General features: G+C 39.0%; 1 protein-coding gene across 1 annotated transcript in view; it reads right to left on the bottom strand.

The window, feature by feature from the left end:
- Positions 1-27,790, bottom strand: part of SNX29 (sorting nexin 29) — a 441,491-nt gene that overhangs the window by 49,512 nt on the left and 364,189 nt on the right. The window contains exon 20 of the mRNA XM_074965421.1: positions 16,055-16,194. Within this exon, the coding sequence (XP_074821522.1) occupies positions 16,055-16,194 (140 nt within the window). The remainder of the gene's footprint in view (positions 1-16,054; positions 16,195-27,790) is intronic.

Raw genomic sequence — 27,790 nt, 5'->3', positions numbered from 1 at the left:
TAATATAAGTATGTTTGATACAGAAATCATTGAGGTTACATCGACACTGCCAAAAAATCCAACTCAACCTAAAACAAAACCCTGCAGCAATGAGTCTCAGAGCCCAGTGGCTGATATTGTGAGATTTCATGGTTCGTCTCAGGGTATGTCTACACCAATGGTCCCTCTAATTTTTTCCATCCATGTGTGGAATAAATTTTGTTATGTGCACCAAGGTAATGTGCATATGTGCACCACCAGTAGAAACAAAAAACCTATATAATGTATATTTTTAAAAAGTTACCATAGGGATAATTACTCCAGCCAGGATAGGTTAGGCATTTTAGAACTCACTACTCAAAGAATTAAATTTAAGTGTAAGAGAGAAATAAAAAGTATGAAATGCACAGACTAATCAAAACACTAAAATAACACACTTTGAAAGATTAAAATTACAGGAAATACATGTGCATTGCGGGAAGCACCAAGAAGTACAGACACAGAGACTCTGTGTGTGTGTAAACATTGTGTGTGTGTGTGTAGACACTGTGTAGAGACACAGCCTCTGTGTGTGTGTGTGTAGAGACACAGCCTCTGTATGTGTGTGTGGAGAGTCTATGTGTCTCTATACACACACACACTGTTAGACTCTGTGTGTGTGTGTAGACAGTGTGCATGTGTGTAGACACACAGCGTGTGTGTGTGTGTGTGTGAGAGAGAGAGAGAGAGATTGTGTGTACTGGGGACGTCTCTGAGAGACTGTGCGCTGTCTCTTTAAGGTAAAGTTACTCACTCACCGCCCCGAACAGCATTCAGACCTCAGACCCTCGGGGCTATCCCCTCTCCCCTGCTGGGATACAGGGGCAGGGTGAGGGGCACACCCTGACATCAACACCCCTGTCCTCTGCACAGCTAGCAGGAGGGTCCCAGGAGCAGCAGGGGCTCCAAGGCAGAGGGCAGGAGCAATGTGGCTGCAAAGCAGCGGGAGAGGGACACCTGAATACACACTGCCGGATGGATGTGAGCAGCTCTGCTAACCGACTGCATGGCACTTCAATCACTCCTTGGCGGCCGCCCATACACGCAGCTTAGAGGGAACACAGATCTATGCCGCAAAAACAAAACAAAAACCTAAAGCAGCAAGTCTTAGAACTAGGGCTGTCAAGCGATTAAAAAAATTAATTGCGATTAATCATGCTGTTAAAGAATAATAGAATACCATTCATTTAAATATTTTTGGTTGTTTTCTACATTTTCAAATATATTGATTTCAATTACAACACAGAATACAAAATGTACAGTGCTCACTTTATTTTTATTTTGATTACAAATATTTTCACTGTAAAAAAACCAAAAGAAATAGTATTTTTCAATTCCCCCATTACAAGTTCTGTAGTGCAATCTCTTTATTATGAAAGTTGAACTTACAAATGTAGAATTATGTATAAAAACCCCTGCATTCAAAAAAGAAAATGTAAAATTTTAGAGCCTACAAGTCCACTCAGTCCTACTTCTTGTTTAGCCAATCACTCAGACAAACAAGTTTGTTTACATTTGCAGGAGATAATGCTGTCCACTTCTTGTTTACAATATCCCCTGAAAGTGAGAACAGGCGTTCGCATGGCACTGTTGTTGCCGGCGTCGCAAGATATTTATGTGCCAGATGTGCTAAAGATTCATATGTTCCTTCATGCTTCAACCACCATCCCAGAAGACATGCGTTTATGCTGATGACGGGTTCTGCTTGATAATGATTCAAAACAGTGCGGACCAATGCATGTTCATTTTCATCATCTGAGTGAGATGCCACCAGCAGAAGATTGATTTTCTTTTTTGGTGATTCGGGTTCTGCAGTTTCCGCATTGGAGTGTTGCTCTTTTAGAGACATCTGAAAGCATGCTCCACACCTCGTCCCACTCAGATTTTGGAAGGCACTTCAGATTCTTAAACCTTTGGTCAAGTGTTGTATCTATCCTTAGGAATCTCACATTGGTACCGTCTTTGCGTTTTGTCAAATCTGCAGTGAAAGTGTTCTTAAAATGAACAACATATGCTGGGTCATAATCTGAGACTGCCATTACACAAAATATATGGCAGAATGAGGGTAAAACAGAGCAGGAGGCATACAATTTTCCCCCAAGGATTTCAGTCACAAAGTTAATTAACGCATTATTTTTTTAACAAGCATCATCATCATGGAAACATGTCCTCTGGAATGGTGGCTCAAGCATGAAGGGGCATACGAATGTCTAGCATATCTGTAAATACCTTGCAATGTTGGCTACAAAAGTGCCATGTGAACACTTGTTTAGGTGACATTGTAAATAAGAAGCAGGTAGCATTATCTCCTATAAATGTAAACAAAGTTGCTTGTCTTAGCAGTTGGCTGAACAAGAAGTAGGACTGAGTGGACTTGTAGGCTCTAAAGTTTTACACTGTTTTGTTTTTGAGTGCAGTTATGTAACAAAAAAAATCTACATTTGTAAATTGCACTTTCACGATAAAGAGCTTGCAGTAGAGTACTTGTATGAGGTGAACTGCAAAATACGATTTCTGTTAGCATTTTTACAGTGCAAATAGTTGTAATGAAAATAATAATATAAAGTGAGCACTGAACACTTTGTATTCTGTGTTGTAATTGAAGTCAATATATTTAATAAATTTCAATTGGGATTCTATTGTTTAACAGTGTGATTAAAACTGCGATTAATCGCAATTAATTTTTTTGAATTAATCGTGTGAGTTAACTGCAATTAAATTGACAGCCCTACTTAAAACCTAGGTCAAATGAAGACCAGTGTAGATGTTCCCTCTTGGGCAGGAGCCCAGGTTCCGAGATCCACCCTCCAGCCCAAGTGGGAATGTCTACACTACTATTTTTAGCCCTATAGTGGGAACATGGCAAACCTGAGTCACTTGGCCTGGGCTCTAAGACTTGGTGCTGCAGGTTCCGTTTTTTTTGTTTTTTGCAGTGTAGACAAACCCTGAGACAAACCATGAAACCTCACAACACCACTTTTACAAAGTCACTTTTCAGAATAGAACCACACTAAAAATAAATAGTATGTTAAAATTACGTACGATTTTTAGGATGTAATCATTTAAATGGGCAGAACAGGGAATAATGTTGTTGAAAAAGTTGACTATATTTCTGATATATGTATTTATCAAGAGTTAACATGTGGCATTCTTTGGACAGACTGAAATTTTAATTAAAAATATAAGTGTACTTGCTATAACAAGTGCTACTAGTATATGACATACCAATCATGAGTACAATTGTTCATTTAAAAAGAAAGAAAGGCTGTGCTCAGACATAGTGGACAGTGGCAGCCTCAGGCGCTTGATTACAGCATCCTGATTCAGTGCTGCCCAGCGTGAGTTAGATCAGGAGGAGACCTGAATTTACTGAACTGGAGAATCCGTTCCAGTGTCCAGTTCTTCACTACATATTGAGTTGGCTGTTTAATCTATACTAGGCAAATTTCAAATAAAAAAAAAGGTGTCATCTGTATACTATGAAATGAAAGCTATCTATGAAGGAAACTGCTGGACCAACTTTGTGTTTCATCTAATACAGCATTAAAATGTAACAGCCATGAACCAGGATTAAAAATATCTTGTAGAAGGACAGTCACATAAAAAAGAGAAGATGAGCATATTCAGATGAGAGCTCATAGCATTAGGAATCACAGGCCAATTAAATTTCCATCAAAACCCACCAGTATTTGCTATAGCAATGAAAAGGAAATGTTAGCAAACTGGTTCAAATGGCCATATTACAGACTGCTAACCATATCTGGGCCTCAAAACAAAGTTTGTTTTCACTTTATAACAATGGCACATTACAAATCATTTGGGCAATAAGGTCAGTGCTTAAATTATTGTATAAAATCATTATACTTAAAAAGAAAATAAACAGAGACTGAAGTCCTAGTCTTGGTAGCAGCACTATTAATTAACTTCAGGTGTTTAATGTTCAGTGTGTATATGTTTAAAGAGAATATTTTTAAATTTCCACTGAACATTTTCACATTTTAGGATCTCAGGTGAATTAATATCCCTGGTCTTAAAAATTTATAGACATAGGGCGCCACTTGAGATGGAACTAACTGCTCTTGGATTATTCATAGAATCATAGAATATCAGGGTTGGAAGGGACCTCAGGAGGTCATCTAGTCCAACCCCCTGCTCAAAGCAGGACCAATCCCCAATTAAATCATCCCAGCCAGGGCCTTTTTACATTGTTGGGAGTGTTTGTGTGTAATTTTTTAGTGAGGAGAAAACACTCAATGTAAGTACATGTAATTATTTTTGATTAATTATTTTTGTTATTTTACATTTCAGTGCTTTCTAATACATAGATTCAGCGCCCTGAGGATTTTTTTACTTGTATTAGAGAATTTTACTTTCTGCTCTCTGAGATAACACTAGTCTTTGCTTCACAGTCTGAAAGCTCAACCCACAACTGTTTGGCATCTGCAAACCCTTTTTAAGAGAAAGGTAACCCCTTCAGGAAACATATACATTTGTTACACAGCTTAAATGAAAATACACATTATATCTAATTTATTACTACATTAATTTATAATTAATATTTTACAATAAATGTGCTTTATTAAAAACAGACATCTACAGATTGGAAAAAATACAGACAATTTCAAGTACAAAATCAAGGTTTCTACCAAAGGATGTAATAAAGTTATCAACGTAAGGTCCAATTCTTGCAAGTTGCTGAGTGACTTCAGTTTCCATTGAAGGAGTTCAGAAACTCCAATGAGATGAGAGATAAGAGGCTCTTATGGGATAGATGGGACAGGGAGGGTTTGGTGGTAGAACTGAATCACAGTAATTTTGGATAGTATTTAAAACCCATCAGTGTTAATGCTATTTCATGACGCTCAATTAAAGGAGAAAGAGTCCCCATATGAGACATTGGGATGATGTTGCCTTCTCTGGTTCATTGTTTCTGTCTATGTCTGAAGGGTCCTCTGATATCACTGATAATTATTGTTTAGGTGAAGAGATAAACTGACCCTGATACCTCTGTAAAAAAAGATCTTATTTATCACAACTGAGAGATGCCTGGGACATATGCTGACATTTATTTTTTTGTTTGTTTTTAAGGTCTTCCAGGACCTCATTAATATTCTCATTGGAAATGGTCTATTCCCGCAAAGAGAGAGCTCTGACATTTTTCCTAATTCCATTTGAAAAAATGCCTCAAAAAGGTTCACAGGATTTGTGGGAATTTGAACCCTTCTCCCACAATCCTTGGGCTCCCAGAAAGCATTTTGAAATCTTCTACAAACAAGTGCTGGAAACTGTGGGACAGGTACTCAGAGTGCAGTATAACTGTAACAATGGATCAGAGTGCTAGTGTGGACATGGGTAGAAAAGCACCTAAACAATGGCTAACATGGATGCACTACCACAATTTGCTTTGGTGCAATCCCATCAGTTCATTGGGTGTGAAATGAAAAGTGAAGTTGAAGTGAAAAGATACTTCTCATGCTTCGTGTAACATTGCGATATCAAGCACTTCAGATTAAAACAGGACCTTAAAAGGCACTATATAAAAATGCTGTGACCTTATAAAAGACTTTTGCTCTCTTTGTGAAATCTGCTAACTTTCATGACTAAAATGAATGTTTACTGCTTTTTTCACCTATTATCACTATAGAACCAAGTACAGAAGAGTGAGCTGGTGTTTATTGTGGCTTGTGCATCACTGAAAGAATTGTTAACTGGGTCCCTGATCTTTCAAGCTTCTGAACAAGGGTGGACCTCTGGGCCTGGATCTAAATTCTATTCACAGAGGCCTGGGGCCTAAATTCTATTTACAGAATCTTGACAAGAATACAGCTTGACTTTAAGATTCCAGGTTGAGTATACAGGGCTGGGCAGTTTTAAAAAGCACCCTACCAATGTGATATATGCAATCATGTGCCAGCAATGCCCCTCTGCCATGTACATTGGCCAAACCGGACAGTCTCTAAGTAAAAGAATAAATGGGCACAAATCAGACATCAAGAATTATAACATTCAAAAACCAGTCGGAGAACACTTCAATCTCCTAGACAAATTGGAGGACTGGGCCAAAAGAAATCTGATGAGGTTCAACAAGGACAAGTGCAGAGTCCTGCACTTAGGACGGAAGAATCCAATGCACTGCTACAGACCAGGGACCGAATGGCTAGGCAGCAGTTCTGCAGAAAAGGACCTAGGGGTGACAGTGGACGAGAAGCTGGATATGAGTCAACTGTGTGCCCTTGTTGCCAAGAAGGCCAATGGTATTTTGGGATGTATAAGTAGGGGCATTGCCAGCAGATCGAGGGACGTGATCGTTCCCCTCTATTCGACACTGGTGAGGCCTCATCTGGAGTTTTGGGCCCCACACTACAAGAAGGATGTGGAAAAATTCGAAAGAGTCCAGCGGAGGGCAACAAAAATGATTAGGGGACTGGAACACATGAGTTATGAGAGGCTGAGGGAACTGGGGATGTTTAGTCTACGGAAGAGAAGAATGAGGGGGGATTTGATAGCTGCTTTCAACTACCTGAAAGGGGGTTCTAAAGAGGATGGATCTAGACTGTTCTCAGTGGTAGCAGATGACAGAACAAGGAGTAATGGTCTCAAGTTGCGGTGGGGGAGATTTAGGTTGGACATTAGGGAAAACTTTTTCACTAGGAGGGTGGTGAAACACTGGAATGCGTTACTTAGGGAGGTGGCGGAATCTCCTTCCTTAGCAATTTTTAAGGTCAGGCTTGACAAAGCCCTGGCTGTGATGATTTAATTGGGGATCAGTCCTGCTTTGAGCAGGGGGTTGGACTAGATGACCTCTTGAGGTCCCTTCCAACCCTGATATTCTATGATTCTCTCTGGTCACTGATTACAGACCTAAAAGTCGCAATATTACAACAACAAAAACTTCAAAAACAGACTCCAATGAGAGACTGCTGAATTGGAATTAATTTGCAAACTGGACATCATTAAATTAAGCTTGAATAAAGACTGGGAGTGGATGTGTCATTACACAAAGTAAAACTATTTCCCCATGTTTATCCCCCCCCCAATGTTCCTCACACGTTCTTGTCAACTGTTGGAAATGGCCCATCTTGATTATCACTACAAAAGGTTTTTTTTCCTCTTCTGCTGGTAATAGCTCACCTTAGCGGATCACTCTTGTTACAGTGTGTATGGTAACACCCATTGTTTCATGTTCTCTGTGTATATAAAATCATCCTACTGTATATTCAACTGCATGCATCTGATGAAGTGGGCTGTAGCCCACAAAAGCTTATGCTCAAATAAATTTAGTAGTCTCTAAGGTGCCACAACTACCCTCCTTTTTGTTTGACAAGGACCCTCCTATTTATAGAACTCACAATGCTATTTTTACAAAGTCATTTTTCAGAATAGAACCACAAAGAAAATCAGATCAAATTATCTCTAATAAGGTGGTCAATAAAAACAATGAAGAACCTCCAGAAAACCTCCTATAATCCATTATAGATTCAGTAGCAAACTACCACTCTTTACATAATTTAATTTACTACCAGGGCAAAATTTTATGCACAACTCCAAAGAACTATTTATCAATTTATTTTATCCAGAGAAACAAGTTTTTTTCCTTAAGTAATTTTAATTAGTGTCTGTTCCAAATTATTGTATCCTTTTGTACTTATTTTGATGCCAATTTTGCTCTGTTGCCACAAATTCTTTATGAGCTTCCCCAAAGACATGGTTATGTTGATTGTTACAACAGCTGTGTCCTTCCAGGCCAAGGATGTTGCTTGAGCTCTGGTGGAATGAGCCTTAATAGTCAGTGGGAGAAGTACACTAGCCAGCTGATAAAGTGAGATAAAATGTGCAATACCTACTTTGACAATATTTGGGATGAAATAATCTGGGGACCTTGGAGTGGCCAGTTATGACCACAAATAGATGTGGGGATCGTGTTAAAAGATTTGGTTTTCTCAATGTAATACAGCAGAGCTCTGGATATGCTAGAGTATGTCCATAGCTGCTTCTTCTCTTGCATGAGATGAGATTTAGGAAAGCACAAAGTTTATTGGTTTAGGTGGAACTCAAACCACCTTTGGAAAGAATTTTGCATTAGGTCTAAGTATTCATAGGCACCCACGGAAAAAAATAGTGGTGTTCAGCACCCAACAGCGGTGCCACCGATCAGCTGTTTGGCAGTGCCCCCGATCAGCTAATCTGGGGAGCCGCCAAACAGCTGTTTGGCGGCTTGGAGAGGGGTTTGGGGGAGGGTGGAGAGCAGTGAGTGGCAGGCAGGCGGGGGCCTTTGGGAGGAGGTGGGAAGAGGTGGAGCGAGGACGGGGCTTTAGGGGAGGGGCAGAGCGGGGCGGGAAGAGGCAGAGTGAAGGTAGAGCCTTGGGGGAAGAAGCAGAGCCTTTGTAAGTGCTACTTTTTCTTTATGGAATGGAGGTATACAGAGGTTCCACCATGAGCGTCTGAAGTTTGTCCCCTCTTCTTGAAGGGTATGTCTACACTACAGCCGCTACAGTGGCACAGCTATGGCACTGCAGCTGTACCACTGTAGTGTAGATGCTTCTTACATCAACAAGTTTTTTTCTGTTGATGTACTTAATCCATCTCTCCAAAGGCATTAGTTAGGTTGATGGAATAATTCTTCTGTTAACTTAACTGCATCTGTACCAGGGTTTAGGTCAACCTAACTACAGCACTGCCGCTGCAAAATTTTTCACAGCCCTGAGTAACATAGCTAGGTCAATCTAATTTTTAAGTGTAGACCAGGCCTGGGATTAAGATGGTGGATGGATCACTCTGAGAGGGGCTGAAAGAAGAGCTCCATAAACTTCAGAAGGACAATGTTGAGGTCCCATGATGGAATAGTATCTCTGACTGGTAAGTAAGCAGGCAGTAGACCCTTGTGAAATTTGGACACTGTCAGATGAAAGAAGACAAAGAACAACTGTATTGGTAGATGATATGCTGATATTACTGCCACATGGACTTTTACTGTGCTAAATGAAAGTCCAGCATGTTTTTACTACAGCAAATAGTCAAGAATTTTCAGTACCAGGGCCTGCACGGGGGTTCTACTGTATTAGGCTGCCCACATTGAGAATCTATTTCATTTGGAGAAGTCTCTCTCACACATAGCTTTCTGCCCAGTGCCAGGATTTCCTGAATGTGTGAGGAGCAGCTCCTTTCCATGGTGCTCAAGCAATCAACATTTCGGCAGTCAGGTGCAGCAACTTTGGGTTTGGACAGAATACTTGAACCCGATCTAATGACAGCTGGTCTGAGCAGTCTAGGAGGCTGCCTGATCAATAGTTGTGTGAACATCTGTATCAGGTCTGTCAGCCAGAACTGCCTCAGCCAGTAGGGAGCTGTGAGGATAAGTTTGGCCCAGTCCTCTCTGGCTTTGCCTGTGAAGTAGTGGAATCAGTGGGAAGGTGAATGGAGGGTCGTGATTCCACTGCATCTGGCAACGTTCCTGGGCTCATGCACTCTCTGGCACAGTAGTTCAGATACTTAGTCTTGTCCTTCGTGCCAAACAGGTCTATCAACTGAGTCCCCCACTGATGGAATAATGACTTGGTAATGAATTTCTGTGGTGACCACTTGTAATAGGTGACTGATTGCCTGCTGAGTAAGTCTGCCACATCACTGCTGACTCCTGAAAGGTGCAGAACTACTGGGTATGCCATGCTGATGGCACCCATTCCATAGCTTGAGTGCGTCCCTTCAAGGGGAGGGGAAAGAGCAAACACCCCCTTGCTTGTTTATGTAGTGCACAGCTAATGTATTGCCTGTTAGTATCTGCACTACCAAGTGTTGTAGGTCACGGGAAGAACATAATCTATGCCAGCTTGAAGGCTCTGCGCTCTAAGATATTGATAGGCGTGTCCTCTGGGGACTACATCCCTTGTATCTGTAAAAGATCCAGGTGGATTCCCCAGCTTATCACAGATAGGTCCATGACTAATATCTTGGTGGGGACAGGGTCATGAACAGTAACCCATTTTGGACATTATCAGGGTGCAGTCAGCAGTTTAGCACCATGAGGACATGAGGTGGCATAAGGACTTCCTTTTTCAGTGGATACTTTCCAGAGGAGAAGACTGACCCAGGCCAGAGTTGTAGTGGATTCAGGAGAAGTCTGGCAAGTTGCATCATATATGTACACATGGCATATGAGGGACATCCATACAGTTGCCACTGTCTTCAGTAATGACAGAAGCAAGAGGAATCTGTCCTGTGGCGGGTAAGCCCTTGCTGTCTTGAATCTATCCTGATCCCCATGAACTCCATCATCTGTGATGGGACAAGTGACAATTTCTTGTAGTGCATCAGGAGACTCAGCTGGATGAACAGAGAGATGGTGCAGTTAAAGCTTGTCAGAGTTTCCGGATGTGAACTGCCTGTCATCAGCCAGTTGCTCACATATGGATAGACACCAATGCCCTTTTCCCCCCATGTGTGACACCACCATAGTGAGACATTTCATAAACACTCTCAGGACTGTTGAAAATCTGAAAGGCTGTACTTTGGACCTACTGTAAATTACAGGTACTTTCTGAAGGCCAGGTGGATGGCAATATGGAACTACACGTCCTGTAAACCGAGAGCTACGAACTAGTCCTGAGCTTGAAGAGATAGACTGTTAGAGGCAAGCATTACCATTCTAAATCTGAGGTGGTGCATAAACTTGTTCAGTCTTGTCAGGTGTATGATGGGACCAAAACCTTCTTTCTTGTTCAGAATAAGGAATATCAGGAGTAGAACCTTCTTCCTCTGTACTCCCAAGGAACCTCTTCTATGGCTCCAAAACAAAATAACAAAACCACTTCCTTTTGGTCTCATGAAAAGGGTCTTTTGAAGAGGAATAAATAAAGAAGAGTGGGAAGAAAACGTAGCACGAAAATGGATGTTCTGGCCATAGGGGATGATGTGCAGCACAAAACTGTTGGCTGTAATCTCTTACCATGCCCAATGGAAGAGGTGGAATGATTTCCAACAGTTGGCTCTGGCATAAGAACAGCTATACTGGGTCAGACCAAAGGTCCATCAAGCCCAGTATCCTGTCCTCTGACAGTGGCCAATGGCAGGTTCCCCAAAGGGTATGAACAGACAGGTTATCATAAAGTGATCCATGCCCTGTTACCCAATCCCAGCTTCTGGCAAACAGAGGCTAGGGACACCATTCCTGCCCATTCTGGATAATAGCCATTGATGGACTTATCTTCCATGAATCTATGTAGCTCTCTTTTGAACCCCGTTATAGTATTTGACATAGTCTTGACATGTTTCTCAACATGCACCCCATCCAAGCGGCTGCCTCTGTGACAGAGGAAGAGGATGACAGGCGCCTCCTGATATAACAGGGATGTTTTCTGGGTGATTATTGGAGTCAGATGGCCTTTGCCATTGTGAGCGCTGCCAATAGAAGAACTTGCAGTATAGCGCTGGGGTGCATATGCTTGAAGATCTCAGTGTTGCCCTTGAATTCTTTAGGGAATGGACTGCTTCATTCATCCAGTTGCCGTAGAGCTCTATTACATCAAACGGTAAGTCCTCTATCATCATTTGAACTTCATTTGGAATCCCAGAAGTCTGTAACCAGGTTACAGGTTGGTTGGTGCATTGTTACCGCTGAAGGCATGGATCTAACGGCCACATCAGACTCATCCAAAGCCACTTGTAGTACTATCTTCATTACCATCTAGCCTTCTTTGATGGCATCTCTCAGCTTCTCTCTAGAGTTCTGTGGAAGCCTAGTTAGGAAGGGAGTTACCCTTTCCTACATTGAAAAACTATCTTTTACTAACAAGGCTTGGAAGTTTGTAATGTGGAATTGGAGGAAGGCTGATAAATAGGCCTTTACACTGAAAAGTCTAGTTGATTGGGGTCCTTATTTTTTGGAGTGCTCTTACATGGACCTGGTCTTTTTCTGGACTGCAGTTACCACAAGGGACCCTCATGTCAGATGCATGTAAAAATGTTCCAAGCCCTTAAGTGACACTTGATAGCACTTTTCTACTTGCTTCGAAGTAGGAGAAAGCTAGGCGTGGGTGGACCACAGTCCCTTTGCTGGGTTCAGTGTGCCCTTATTAATTGGCAGGGCAATTCTTGTTGGCACTCAGGAGCTGAGAATATTAAACAGCATATGCATGGATCACCATTGTCTCAATGTCCAAGGTTTCAGTTAGCCTCAAAAACAGGTTTTGTAAAGTTCTAAAGTCATTGACAGCTGGTATGTGTTGGATCCAAGGCCTTGCATGGAAAAGATGAGGATTTCTTTGGTAGGTAGGGCAACTGAAGTGTTTTCCGAGCCACCTCCACTCCTGGTATAGGAAGCCTGGCCATCGATGCTGATGATGACCAAGACTTCCTCCTCTTTTCTTTAATATGTTATGAGGCCCCACTCCTAGACCTAAGGAAAGGTGGGCCCCAGTAGGAATATTCTATAGGTACTGGCCTGACTGCAGTTGACCTGTGCATTGCCAGTCATGTATAGGTGCATTGGGCGCTTCAGGAACTCCCCATAGAGTACCACTCTGATCTAACAGGAGAGGGTTCTTTGCTCGATATTCAGGAGAAGGAGTTCTAATTTGCCTGGGAAGCACTTAGATGCTAAAGTAATGGGCTTTATGGAAAACCGAGCTATACGCTTTCTATATCCTTCCTTCCTGTTCTCATTTGCCTTTAGGTTCTCCCACCAACGCAGCTACTGCTGCTCATGGGGGATGAAGTAATTAGTCGATGGGAGAGCTCTCTCTCATTGGTTTAAAGCATCTGCACTAGCATCGATGAAGCTGCATCGCTGTAAGCTCTGTAGTGTAGACATAGCCTAAGAATGTTTTGAACTTGAACAATATCCAACTTTTGTTTGCATCTAGGTAAATTCAGACCATATCAATTCAGTTAATCTGTAACCTTAGTTATATCTAGATTTTTTTTATTGTGCACCAAACTTTCAGATTTTTATCTGCTTTTTGTTGTGTTTGCTTTTTTACCTGAAAAAAGAAAAGGAGTACTTGTGGCACCTTAGAGACTAACCAATTTGTATGCATCCGATGAAGTGAGCTGTAGCTCACGAAAGCTTACGCTCAAATAAACTGGTTAGTCTCTAAGGTGCCACAAGTACTCCTTTTCTTTTTGCGAATACAGACTAACATGGCTGTTACTCTGAAACCTTTTTTACCTGGATAACGATTAATTTACAATTGAAAAGACTTTAGGCCAAATTCACCACTGGCATAAGTGGATGCAACTCCATTTAAGTCAATGAAATGCAACAGCTTAGATCAGTGGCAAACGTGGCTCTTTGCATCCATTAATTCTATCCCTTCCTTTGGGAAATTCACAGAATAGCACTAATAAAGCTCTTGATGGGCAACATATGTTATGTCCTTATAGCAAGAGAACATGCTCCTGGTTGACAAAATAGGGTGAGAAACAGAGAGATCTCAGAATGATGAGAGGATAAAAAAAATTTTGAGGACTCAAGCAGAAAAACAAAGTAAACAAGTACTAAATAACATGCAATATGTTTTTTGCCGACTGATGTTCCACTTGTTGTTTCAGGTTAGAATTGAATCATTATCCCAGACATGAAAGACCAGTGATTATCAATCAAATCATCCAGCTCTAAATTGAATTTAAAGTTGCAAATTCCATATTACTAATAATGCTGATAAGCTATTAGCAATTCACATTTAACAAAAATATGTTTTAATAACCTTAAAAGTAAACATTATAGGAGACAGAGAAATAATAATGATTTCATATGAAAATTCGATTCTAAATGTGGGTTACAATCTACATTCCTTCCTTCATTTGTTTAAGAAATAAAGGGAAATAGAGCATTTCCTAAGTATTAATTTCTTTAAAAAGAACTAAAATAACAGAAAATTCTCTAATGATCTTTGAAGTGACAAAATGTAAAACTATTTAAATCATCACAACCTGTAGCAAATTTACACAAATTGAGTTATTTGGAGAAGGAGGTAAGTTTTTATGCCTCTACAAATGATATCCCATCATTTACGCCAGCAACCTCAATATGTCATGTCAAATTTACTTTTACTTTGACAAAATGCAGGAACAACTACAACAACGAGAATGCCACAAAATATATTTTGGTATTCTTCCTGCCTTTCGTAAGGAACAGGCCACTGGAAAAGCACAGGTGAAGGTACAGAGAAATCAGAAGCCATCATTATATACAGACACAGAGAAATTAAAAGATGACATGACTGTGTACCTTGGTGCAATTCTTATTTTCAACATAAAATTGCTTCTAGCTTTAAAGTGAAACAAAATACCACTGAGATTTTAAGAGAGAGTCAGCAAATTTTGTTTTCACACACTCAATATACCAGATGCAGTTTTAAGTGTAAGACAGGGAATGCTAGCTCATTAAACTTGAAGGTATGCATACAATTTTACTTTATAACAAAAAGAACCAGGTGGTATCTTGGACAAAAATACTGAAATTATGGAAATTTTCCTGTCAGAGAATGACAAACAGACTATGGAAGCAAGTTTTCTAATAAATGTTGTTTTTTTCCCAGTCAACTTTCTATCCATATAGATCTCTGCCCTGGAAAATACTACATTTCAACATGCAAATCTCAAATGCAGCACAATGTAGTGCAATTAGTACAAGCGACAAAGGTGGTTTGTTTTTTCTGGAATATATCATATTTAATTGGGCCCTGATTGTGCAAACTGATCCACTTGAGTGGATCCCAGTGGAGCCCCAGAAATGGAGTCTTAGCATGTAAATTCTTTGGACTGTTCAATGAATATACAGATTGTACATGTTTAGTAACTATATATGATTAGATACTACCCGAACCAGATTCAAAGGGCAGTATGCTCCAGAGGAGATGGGACTGGATTAGGGGACAGAGAACCTGGGTTCTTCCTGACTCTCCACTCATTTGCCATGTGTTAAGCACTTTGAGAACTATTGGTAAAAAGAGCTATAATACTTAGCTCTTATAAAGTCTAGAATTTCACCTCAACTACTTCATGTTGCACCTGAGTTAACAGCACAGTTTCATTATAAAATTGCAGTCATATCTGGCCCGCATTCCTGCTGCTCTTGTGATCAATGGCAGAACTCCCAATGGCTTCAGTGGAAGCAGGGTTGGGGCCTTCAAGACTTTAAGCACATCCTGGCTCTAATCCTACAGGTGCTGAGTTCCTTCTGAAAGATTCTGCTTGCTCTCATTTCCCATCATTCAGTATCTTGCTGGATAGGCCCCTGTTACATATTCAGGCCAAAAGACGATCAGACATAACACAATGCGCTTGAAGACAGTGTCAGAGAGAAAGACTGACCCCATACTCCAAAAAACAGTTTTCATTAGTTATCATTTTAGTATTTTTAAATGACACATATTTTAAGGGGCAGTGCTTACAGCAAAATGGAAAGGTAAAATAAAAATGCTATTCTGATATGGTGATATATTCATGTTAAAATACTCTTAACACATAACCAGGTTATACGGAAGTATGTCTGGCCATTTTCTCCTATCTTTATATTTACACAACTATATTATTGTACCTGGAATGTAATATTACTCCCTTCCTGTAGTAAGTGAAACAGTACACAGATTGCAAAAGTTCTGCATTTTTCCTTGAAAAATCAGTCAGATTCCTTTCATTCTTTATTTTGGCCAGTATATAAAACTTGAATGGGGGGAGGAAGAGAAGAAGGTAGAATGGAGCACCAAAAAATAAAAACAAAACTCCCCAAAACCCAGAAAGCACAATTTTCAAAAGTACCCAGTGACATTCAAAAAGACTTAGGCTCCTAAAACATTTAGATGCTTTTGAAAGTTTTATCCATAGTGGCCTTTATTCAAAGAAACATTTGAAATGCTGAAAAAAATACAGTAGATGTATAATTTCTTTAAACATATCAAAAGCATTTATCGTGTTAGTGGGCTTCTTTCTATAATAAAATGGAGATTTCAGTGGTGGTGCATTACTTCTAACGTTAAACTGCAAAGAAAAAGGCTTAACATTTTGTTGAATACTGCATGTCCGTTTGACACATACTTACACAAAAAAGGGCATCAGTTGAATAAGAGTCTCTTTTTTGGGGCTAACTGTGAATTCTGGCACAGTTTGAATAATTTTGTTCATAACATTCCGTAAGTAATTTTGTAGCTGTTTGCGTCGTTCCTCTACAAACTTTGCATCCTGCAAAAGAAAAAAAAGTTGAATTGTACAAAAAAGATTTTTTCCATTCTAAAATGCCAGACAGCAATAATGACATGAATTCTGATTGATGACTTGTGCTTATCTCAGCCACCTGTAGCAACATATTATCTAAAACATTTGCAGTCAGTGTAGACAGAGACAAGTCATGTTCAACATTATATAACTTGGTTATGGATAAAAACCTGTCCATGACTATCTGACATAATGCTGTATATAACTTATCCCGGTCTACCCGGAGTGTATTCTTCCCTGAGAGAAAGGCCTCTTCCGTGGACTAAATGTTTTCTTTTAAAGGACTGTTATTAAGGACCAGATGTCAGGCCCTTTCAGGACTAGCAACTTATATAATCCTTTAGGGAAATGGAGGTACTTTTCTTCCCTTCCAAGAAGCTTATTAATTCCTCCTCCCCCTGCCCTCCCATCATGAACTTTTCAGAAGCTGGATACATACACCTCACGATGGACCCATATTTAACTATAGGAGCAGACATATCTCCCTCCATTTAGTAACACATTTTGTTAAGGAAATTTTATACAACAGTCCATTTTTTTAACTAGCATAATGTATCATTGATAGGATGCTTTGGAAAAAAGGTTTTATTTAAGTGTTAATGTTTTACTTCTCTGGCACCAATGAATGGAGATAACTGTACCATTCCTCATTCTGCTGTGAGACTTACAGGCTGAAAGCCTAACAATAGTACGTCTACTTAGATTGTATAACTTCACAACACGCATATTGTTGTCTGTGGGAAACACAATTATAGTAGGGTATAATACAATCTGTCAGCAAGCATAATACACTAGAGTGAGACGGTAATGGATTTACTGAGAAATCAGACTCTTTTTTGTATTAGAGCCAACAAGCTATATCTCAGAAATTCAGGCATTCTGCTCACCTGGTTTAAATGTCAGAATATGCTCTTCAGGCATGAAGCCTCAAACTATTATAAAACAATTATAGCTCTCAAAGGAAGATGAAGTGAGCTGTAGCTCACGAAAGCTTATGCTCAAATAAATTTGTTAGTCTCTAAGGTGCCACAAGTACTCCTTTTCTTTTTGCGGATACAGACTAACATGGCTGCTACTCTGAAAGGAAGAGTTGAGTTCCTATTTTGTGTAAGATGTGTCTAACCAACCATTGTTATTAATCTATTCAAGAAAAGTGCTTAGAAATGTAAAAGTTCCTGTTTCTTGCTAGAAAAAGATAATAGATGCAAATATGTTTAAAATGTTACCAAACCATTCCATTTAATTAAAAACAAAAAATTCATAGGCTGGGTTGCCACATATTGGATTTGAGTTTAAGGTTAGCTCTTCTCACTGGTAGAGTCGGCTGCTCCCAGCATAAGGCTTAATTGGCCACTTGTCTGATTTTTGAAGCAGTACAGTAAAGGTCTAAGAAGTTTTGCCATCTTTGCCGTTAGGAAAAGTTGGCATGACAGAAGTATTTTTGGAATAAGGGGTATAAAGAAGAGAATGAGGTGGGATCCCGGAGGACTCACTAAATATTAAACATTTAGAGTTGCTTTGTCAAATATTGGAAAGAAAGTCTTCATTTTTACAAATGCTTATGCATGTGCTTAACTTTAACAGCCAATATGTATTCTGTTTCCAGATTGCTAAATGTATAAGCCCCGTCTACAGGAAGAAATTTTACAAAATTCAGTACAACCATCAATTGAGCTGAACTGGCTGAAGCCCTAATGTAGACAAGGCTCCTGCAATTGCATGCATTTTTACCACTGCGTCTGAACAACATAGGATGTAATTCTAAGCTCACTGAAGTAAATGGCAAAACTCACATTGACTTCAACAGATCCAAGATTCTATCCATGTTGTTTAAGTAACATGGTGTTAAAAGCACCACAAACTGCCACAGTAGGATTCCCACTGGTAATATATGTTGGATTTTTTGTAAAATTATCTGGTAAGGACATGACCACAGAATACAAAACACACTTTCTCTCTTACCTCACAACACCTTGCCTCCCTATGTATAATGTTTTAGAACTAGCAGAAATACACAACTTCTCCATATTATATTTGTATTATCCATATGCTATAAGAAAAGGAGTACTTGTGGCACCTTAGAAACTAACAAATATATTTGAGCATAAGCTTTCGTGAGCTACAGCTCAAATAAATTTGTTAGTCTCTAAGGTGCCACAAGTACTCCTTTTCTTTTTGCGAATACAGACTAACACGGCTGCTACTCTGAAACCTGCCATATGCTATAGTATATACTAGTAATATATTTAAAGCAGCAGTGTAGTAGATTCCTATGTTAAAAAAACTGTCTTGTGTTTCTGTTACAAGTCTTTTCTCCTATTGTTTATAAGGAACCTGTGTGCATTTATCCGATAATAAATATAATATAATGGCATCCATACTCAAAGGCTTCTAAAGGTTATGCAAAACCTATTTTGTCCTCCCACTAAACATTCTAAACACATGCAGAGTCAAACAAATATGGGCATTTAAGTAGGTGAACATCCACACCTAAAAGACCACAAGAGAAACTTAAAAGGAGAGAGGCACAAATGATCACTGTAAAATATGGTAAAAAGAAAAGGAGTACTTGTGGCACCTTAGAGACTAACCAATTTATTTGAGCATAAGCTTTCGTGAGCTACAGCTCACTTCATCGGATGCAAGTATGTTGCTAAAAATTATTCTTAAATCTATAAACTGAATACAGTACATATAAGGAGTTAAGATTAGTCTGTCTACAGAAGAAAGTATTGTACAGTACATGCTTTAAATGCTAATAATTTTCCTTCAAATGAATCATTCACCATTAAAGGTTGGTAGTACTGAATTTACTACCACTACATGGCAGTTTGAGAAAAAAAGCATCAAAGTATCCACCAGTATCCAGCCACTTAATTTTTATTGAAAAATGAATTTTGAAAAATTCTTTAAGAGTCACCTTGCTCTACTTTGCTTGATGCAATCCACTCTCTAAGATCTCTCTTTTAGCACACCATGGTCAGAGCACAGCATACCAATCAGAGAAACAGCTTTCTCCATTTTCTACTGCAATGCAGAAGGCTAGACAAATGTTTTGCTGAACAGAACTCTCTATACAAGCTGCTAGAAGATACTAACAGTAGGAAATCTAATGCATGTAGATATTTAATAGTTTGAATGGAAGATATTAACACTACAGGAAATTATTGCTGTATTGCAATGTAACTGCATTTACTGTTTTTGTCTATTTAAACTGTTACATCATTCAAATAAATTTTATATTTCCCACTTTCCTATTTAGTACTGACACATTTTCCAAACAATGCTGTTTCAATGTACTGTAAATCTAGAAACTTAGCATAGTGCTTGCTCAGCTGACAATCTGCATGACTCAATTTCACCTGCATGTTGAATTCTAACATACAATATTAAAAAATAGAATGAATTTTGCACCCCAGGACCTCCTGCTTCTACCACATATGCTACAGATCAGGCATTCACAAACTTTTCATAGTGCAAACTACATCTTAATAGAGAGATTGTCTCATAGACTGCTCCTCTTCCATTCAAAATCTTGTGGAAGACTGCTCCTCCCATTCTTAATTGTAAAATATTGCTGTGACAACTATAGCAATTGCTTATATGACAAAGTAATATATTTTAGCTATCTTTCGTGTGATAATTACTCTATCCTTTTAGAAAAAAGGTTAATTAAATGGCCTTTACTTTTGTCCTTCACTTATTCTTCCCTCCCATCTATTTTGTTGCTCTTTCCCTTCTGCTCCCCTGATCTTGCTTCTCTGCTGCTTGGCTCCCTTCTCCTTTTCTGTATGTTCTGCCTTGTAGCTTGTTCTTCCATTACCCTGGGACATGCTACCTTGTCACTTGGCCCTTCTGCTCTGTTTTCCTGGTTATGCTGTCCAGTCACCTGGTTCCCTATTTCCTCTGCGCCCCTGGACATAATGCTTGTCCCATTCTTTTGCTTAACCATTCTTTTCTCCCTTGGATGTTCCTCTTCTGCAGATGGCTGACAGTTCCAGTTCCTTGAGGGATACATTCCCCCTATGTACCAGTGGGTTTTATAGGAGCAGCTAGGCTGAGGGCAGATGTTGCGCTCCATTAGTAACTTTTATTTCTGCTTAAAGGAGAGTTCTTTTAGTTATATGGCTAAAGATGGTTTTTACTTGTTAATTTTTTGGTAACAGAATTCATGTTTCTCCAATGCATCCAGTCACTGAAGTCTCTGAAAGCAAAATTTGTCTTATTAACACAAAAATTGAAATTCCCCATACCATCAAGTGAAAAGAGTGCAAAGTACAACCAGTTTCCAATGGTTCCATGCAAGTATGTGGCCTATAAAATATAATTTGTTTATTAAAATCACTAAATGTACTGTTTATTAAATGTATACTCTCTTGTTTAAATACTTCAGTTTCCATAATCTGCTACAAGGATAGTTTAAAAATCTTCAGGCAATTTACAACAAATTTGTGTCATTTTTATATAATTTCTCTAATCACAGTTAATATAAAAAAACAAACATACATATATCTGAATATGTTCATGCATGTCATTCCAAGCATTCCATGTCATTCCAAGCCAACAAAATTTAACATCAGCTCTGTAAAGTTAAGGTGCATTGTCCTTCATGGATCATGATTCTTATAAATAGCTTTTGAGTACCCTCCAGATTTCTTTGTATGAAAAGCAGTCAGCCGGCTAAGGACACCACTTAACTGCGCATGTACCAGGGCTCTAAATAGGCATAACGTATTTGAAACTCTTCTGGTTTAGCTCCTAAGATCCCCAATCAAAGAATGCATTAGAAATAACAAATTTGGATGAAAGCCCAGCTTCTAGAAACTGCCTAACAGCTCTGGTAGTCACTTAATGAGGTCTTACAGCCTGTGATTTCACTGTTTTTCTGCTACTACTTTCCCATCATAATTCAATTATGCATTAAAACATTAATAGAGAATACTGAGAGTTAGGTCTTGCTTAAAAAAAATAACAGTCAAGGCTATTTATTAAGATTTCTTTTAGAAATTCTTAATTTTATTTTGAGACCAAAACCTGATCGTTTTAAATTCAGAAAAGATGTTTCATAACCACCAAATATTTTGAAGGAAAACTATGTTATAGTATTAATAAAATACAGTAAAGGTGACAAAAAAATTAAATGCAGTGGGGCATGTATTTCTTTCAGTTAATTGAAAATGAGCAATAGTAAAATGAATAATTAAAACCACAATTCAAACAAGCAAATACGGAATACATCATGCAGATAATGACACTAATTGCTGCTTTCCATTGAATGTCTGTATGAACCTTCTGTACAATGACCTTGACCAACTGTGATAGCTATTGAAAATGTTTACTTTCTGCAGTATGTTTCAGTTGTGTATGTGGTTTTAAAATACTACATATTATCAAAGGATGGAAGTCACTTTTACTTACCCATATCTGAAAACTACATACAACCAACTTCCACCTTGCTTTTAATTATCAAAGACAGCCAGAGAAGCACGGGCTGTGTGACCCTGAGAAAAAGCAAGAGAGCTTTTGGGCTAAGTGCTGGCTGGAAACTGGGCATGGGACTGTGAGGAAAAAAACTGTCTCCTGTTGTTTGATTCCTCCTGTGCTCAAGAAAACAGGACACTGTAGCGGGGTGGAGGGGTAGCTCAGTGGTTTCAGCATTAGCCTGCTAAACCCAGGGTTGTGAGTTCAATCCTTAAGGGGGCCATTTAGGGATCTGGGGAAAAAATTGGGGATTGGTCCTGCTTTGAGCAGGGGGTTGGACTAGATGACCTCCTGAGGTCCCTTCCAACTCTGATATTCTATGATTCTACCTTTAATATTGTTGGGTGTGAAATTCACACCCCTGTGCAAAGGGCCAATACAAGAGGTATAAATCACTTAGCTCCCACTTTGATGAATTAAGTGAGAACTAAGTGATCTATAAGCCTTGTGTTAGCTATCTACATAGGTTTCAGACTTCTGGGTACTCTTCTGGCTCTATCAATCTGTTTCTTCACTTCAGGAGGTGGGTACTGTAGTTGTAAGAATGCTTGATAGAGATCTGTAGGTGTTTGTCTCTGTCTGAGGGGTTGGGGCAAATGCGGTTGTAACGTCGAGCTTGGCTGTAGACAATGGATCGTGTGGTATGGTCTGGATGAAAGCTTGAGGCATGTAGGTAGGAATAGCGGTCAGTAGGTTTCCGGTATAGGGTGGTGTTTATGTGACCATCGCTTATTAGCACCGTAGTGTCCAGGAAGTGGATCTCTTGTGTGGACTGGTCCAGGCTGAGGTTGATGGTGGGATGGAAATTGTTGAAATCATGGTGGAATTCCTCAAGGGCTTCTTTTCCACGGGTCCAGATGATGAAGATATCATCAATGTAGCGCAAGTAGAGTAGGGGCATTAGGGGACGAGAGTTGAGGAAGCGTTGTTCTAAGTCAGCCATAAAAATGTTGGCATACTGTGGGGCCATACGGGTACCCATAGCAGTGCCGCTGATTTGAAGGTATACATTGTCCCCAAATATCTACATTCGGTGACTTTTACCCTGAAAACTAGAGATATGGTACACTTGGGAATGTAGTTATTATATAGTGCAATTTGCTTCATTATTCTGAGGTGTGCATATGGGTCACAACATAATGTAAAACGTCTGAGAATTTATTTTTATTGCAAATTTTATCTCTTGAGTTCGAAGCAGCAATAATTTAGTAATTATTTCTAAAGAGACCAATATATAATTATTAATGGTTAGCAAGAACTTCCCTTTATTGTCAAGTTAAAAATTTTCATAGGGGACATCAGTGTGCAACTAATAGCTAGTCATTATGAAATTATGTAATGGTCTCGCAAACATTACCAAGTAGTTTTATTAAAAGAATTGTTTATTACTAATTTAACAGAAAAACTGAGGAAAACATCTATATCCAACTGAAAGGAAGTTCACAGTACTTTTCCTCCCTGAGCAGAGATCTTTTGTGTTTAACATCTAATATCAATGCTTAGAATTTTGATCATGCACTAAGCAACTTAAGATGTCCTGATTTGGGAGGTGGGGGCAGAGACCCCTTTTATTTTGTGAAGTATGGTTTACTAGTTTCATACATTTCTAAATCCAGATCAACATCTTATATCTTACCCAAGTATATTACGATGAATCACTATTTTCAGACACATCTTTGACACAAACTAGGAATGATTCACAGTTTCATTTCACATATTGCAGGTATGGAACAATAAAACTAGGAAGTTGAAGTCTAGTTAAATAAACACACAAAGATGTGAGCTGAAAACCAGGCTTCTGTTTTTGTAAGCGTATGCAAGGTTAAGCATATAATGCAATCAAACATGGACCATACTAAAAAAAATTCCCATTACACCATTTTATGTATGTAGTTACTTCAAAGACTATTATTCAAGTATGACTAGCTTTAACAGCTGTCTTATAAAATTATTACTAGTAATTATAAAACACTGCCCCTTTATTTGATTATTATACTAGAAGTCTATTTTATTATGACACATGATGTGTGAGTATGACACATGCTCGGTGAAATCCTGGCCCTACTGAAGTCAAATGGGAAAGTCATTGACTTTGAGGAGGAGGATTTCATCTTATGTATTTTAGTCCTATCACTTCGATCAGTAAGGTTTTCAGGCATTCCTATATACAACTATAGTTCATATAGTACCAAATCTGATCGTTTTTAATTTTCCTCGGCTATAATATTTTCAACATTACAATTACGTTAACATTTGTTTTTCAAATAAAAATGAAGTTATTTTCTCCTAGTTTCATTTACAGGCATAGTACAGTTATTTAAAAAACTCTTCACAGCCAAAAACACTTAGCTAGGTAGGTAATTATAACCACAGAAGCAGAATGTTGAATGTAGGCATTGTCCATTCCTTATGTCAAAACAAGGAAACTCACTTACAGTAGATAATTATTGTATACAGGAATTCTCAAACTTAAACTCTGCATATTCTCAGAACATGTATTGGGAAGGCAGATTTCCTATTTAAAAGTGTTTATTTTAGTCTTTAAAATGCAACTACTTTCCTGATGTTTGTTCTAATAAAATGCAGCAAAACTCCCAAAATTTGTTTTCAACATGCAGGTTTTAGCAGACAACAGTTCAGAACACTTTGGTGGTATACGTTTTATCTCCTATACAAATACTGAGTGATCTATCATGAAATTTTGCCATAGATCATAATAATTATTATTATTATTATATTACCTTAGCACCTAGGTACCTACTCATTGACCAGGGCCCCATTGTGCTAGTGCTGTGCAAGCACAAAACAAAAAGAAGGTCCCTGAACCTAAGAGCTTGAACTCTAAGTATAAGACAAGAGACAGACAGATGGAGGAGTACAAGGAAATTATGAGACAATATTGGTCAGCATGATAGGTAGCAGTCTCAGGGCACCAGCAGCCTAACCACAGCCAATTTTTTGTAAGCGTCATGGAAAAGGAGAGTTTTGAGGGCTTTGATGAAGGATAATGAATTAGTTTTGCAGATGGTCCATTGTCCTCACCAGATATACTGAAAATCCAGGTCAAAACCATTCAATTTGCATTTATTTACTTTGTGGTAATAGGCCTAATACCCAAAGTCATGCTGCCTAGAGTGGCTCATGATTGTGAGTGCCTACCTCAAGGCAGACTGCCAAAAACGGGGCAGAAACTCCAAATTGGTGGTATGTGCTAAAATTATATTTTACCAATTCAGTAACAAATATGAACTCCTGGATCACTATACTAGTCTTACAATGGCGTCACAGACGGTCCCTTTGGCTTCTCCAGTCTATCTTGCTACCCAGACAAGCTGGACTTAGTGATAGTCACTTATATCAAAAAGTCACAAAATATTCAGGTTAGTTCCAGTCCCAAGAGACCAGTCACTTATCTCGGATCAACTGGTACCCTAAATATTACATTAGAGACAATGCCAGTAGCCAATCCTGTAATAACCTATCTAAAGATTTATTAACAAGTAACAAAATAAAATAGGTTAAAGAAAGCAAACATATACACACAAATGAGTTACCATCTGTGATTCCTAAAGATGACAGAGATGGAGTAATCTGTCCATTCAAAATGTCTTTCATGGCAGACCCAGGTTGACTCTGGGGATCTCTACTTTAGGTTAGTGTTTCTCTCCCTGTGAGAGTTCAAACAGCAAAGAGATAACCATTTCTTCTTGAGAGCATCTTTATATAATTTTCCCCCAGGGTTTAAGCCAATGGGACAAGGGCTCCTGCATGTAACTTCTTCATGGGTGGATGGGGCAATCAACAAAGCTTTTTGTATTAGATGGTCCAATAAGTCTTGATAGTCCACTTGATGGGTGGGGGTGACCACTCTTCTGTCTGAGTTCACAAGTTCAGAGTGGATATTTTTACAATTATAAGACAAACATTTTACCTTGTAGCATGGAATGCAGACATTATAAATCAGATTAATGCATACAGCAATTCAAAAGCATTTCATTGAGTCTAAACACAAAATACATTCTAATAAGATTTATACCTGTTCTGAACAAAATTAACATACAGGTGAGCTGGTTTGGTTTCCAGTTATGAGTTTGTCAGTTCTTAGCTAACGCCTAATGGCCTTTGCCAGAGCTCACACTTGGTTTACCAGTGTCACACCCTATACCAGGTTTGCTATCAGGAATTACCTTGCCACACAGTAGTTGCTGCCAGGTAGCAGTGAAATAAGAGTGGGATCAAGCTTCTCACATACAAAATACAGTTGGTACATAAAAGGTCAAGACAGTAATTGTCCCAGAGCCTGACCAGTTCTTTCAGAAACTAAGATTATAAATAGGTGACCGCCCAGGTGAATATCATACTCTTTTCAGTGGACCCAATTACCTGCAACAGAAATAATTTCTTAGGATTATGATTACTAAATGATATTTTTCTTCTTTGCACATTAAAAGTTATGGGCAAGATTCTGCTTTTAGCTATGCTGATTAGCAGAGTAATTTTATATACTTTGGTTGAGTTACTCTTGATTTGCAGCAGTATTACAGTGTGTGTAATTTGTCTCTATGTCCACTTAGAAGTTTCTTTTCAGAGAAATCAGATTAGCCTTGTATGAAGTCCTTCACCGTCATTCAGTATTTGGAGCACTTAAACAGGTTTTGTCAAAGAACTGTCAGGGAGAACTTGTTGAAACTGATTTTAGGAACGTATCCCCCTCATCTGCCATCCTGAAACCTTAAACTCCCTATTTGGGTGAAAAGGAAAAGTTTTGCTCTGAATAGTGGATAGTCTGGGAAGATCACTGAAAGAAGAGAGCTTGCAGGAAGAAAGATCCAGATGCCATAGTCACTGAGAGCAGAATTTGTAGATCTCTGGTATCTGCAATTTTGGAAGTGTCTAGTAGTCTAGTTCAATTTCCTGTAAACAACTTCTGTTACTGCCGGGTTGCCTATCATCTCTTAGGCCTGGTCTACACTTGCGGGGTGGGGAGGGGGTGAGCTAAATCGGTCTAAGTTACGCAACTTCAGCTACGAAAATAGTGTAGCTGAAGTGGATGTACTTAGAGCTACTTACCGCAGTGTCTTTACTGCAGTAGGTCGACTGCTGACGTTCCCCTGTTGGGGGAGTACCGGAGTCGATGGGAGAGCACTTGGCGGTCGATTTATCGCATCTTCACTAGACGCGATAAATCGACCCCCGCTGGATCGATCGCTCAAGAGGTAAGTGTAGACATGCCTTTATGCTCTATTAAGGACTAAGGAGGATGCTTCTCAACAAACAAAAAAGGGAAGTGGACTGGTATGGCGTATTTTCTGGTCTGTTCGCATCTCTCAGTGCTCTCAACTTGGGGCTTGGCAAATGTCAGAATTTTACTTAACTTGTTTTCTACCAACCCATATAATAAATAGTTCCAGGGTTTAAGATAATAATCCAAGTGTGTATGTGTGTGTGTGACAGAGAGAGAGAGAGAGAAACATTTTTTGCACTTTCCTCACACCAGCTCAGGTCTAGATAAACAGTGCAGTGTTTCATACCCTGTTGAGGAGCAAGATGAATAATTTTTTCTGTACAAGTTCCAGCTGAAGACATCAGAAATCCCCCCACCAGCTTTCCACCAAATCCATGCGTGCAATATTATTCTAGGAGACCGATAGACAATTTTAAAGAGAGATGAGGGCCCACATATCTTTTCCTAAACATTATTGTAACTGTCTTTACCCAGGAAAGACATCTTTACCTATACAACATTCTCCTTGAAAGAAAAGCTTTCATGAAATCTGACATTATGATAGAAATGTTATAAAGACCACATGTAAAATACTATGGATTTTGATAGAATGTTCTGCATTCTCTCTACTACACAATGAAAACATACAATATTGTGGCTATGTGTGGGACCAAATTCATCTCCAGTGTAACTCTCTTAATTACAATAGTCTTTGACCCACTGTGTCAATGCACAGAAAAAAACTACATAAGAAGGCATCTAAACTTTCACAGCTTTTATATACACTAACTGACTTATTCTATTCTAAACATAATATCATCTCCTCTTAATTTTTCTTTTTTGGGGGGGCGAAAGGAA

The sequence above is a fragment of the Natator depressus genome, chromosome 10 (assembly GCF_965152275.1).
Source record: "Natator depressus isolate rNatDep1 chromosome 10, rNatDep2.hap1, whole genome shotgun sequence".
Taxonomy (NCBI): domain Eukaryota; kingdom Metazoa; phylum Chordata; order Testudines; family Cheloniidae; genus Natator; species Natator depressus.
Note: the sequence above shows the minus strand (reverse complement) of the source record. Positions and strands in the feature narration are given on the sequence as shown.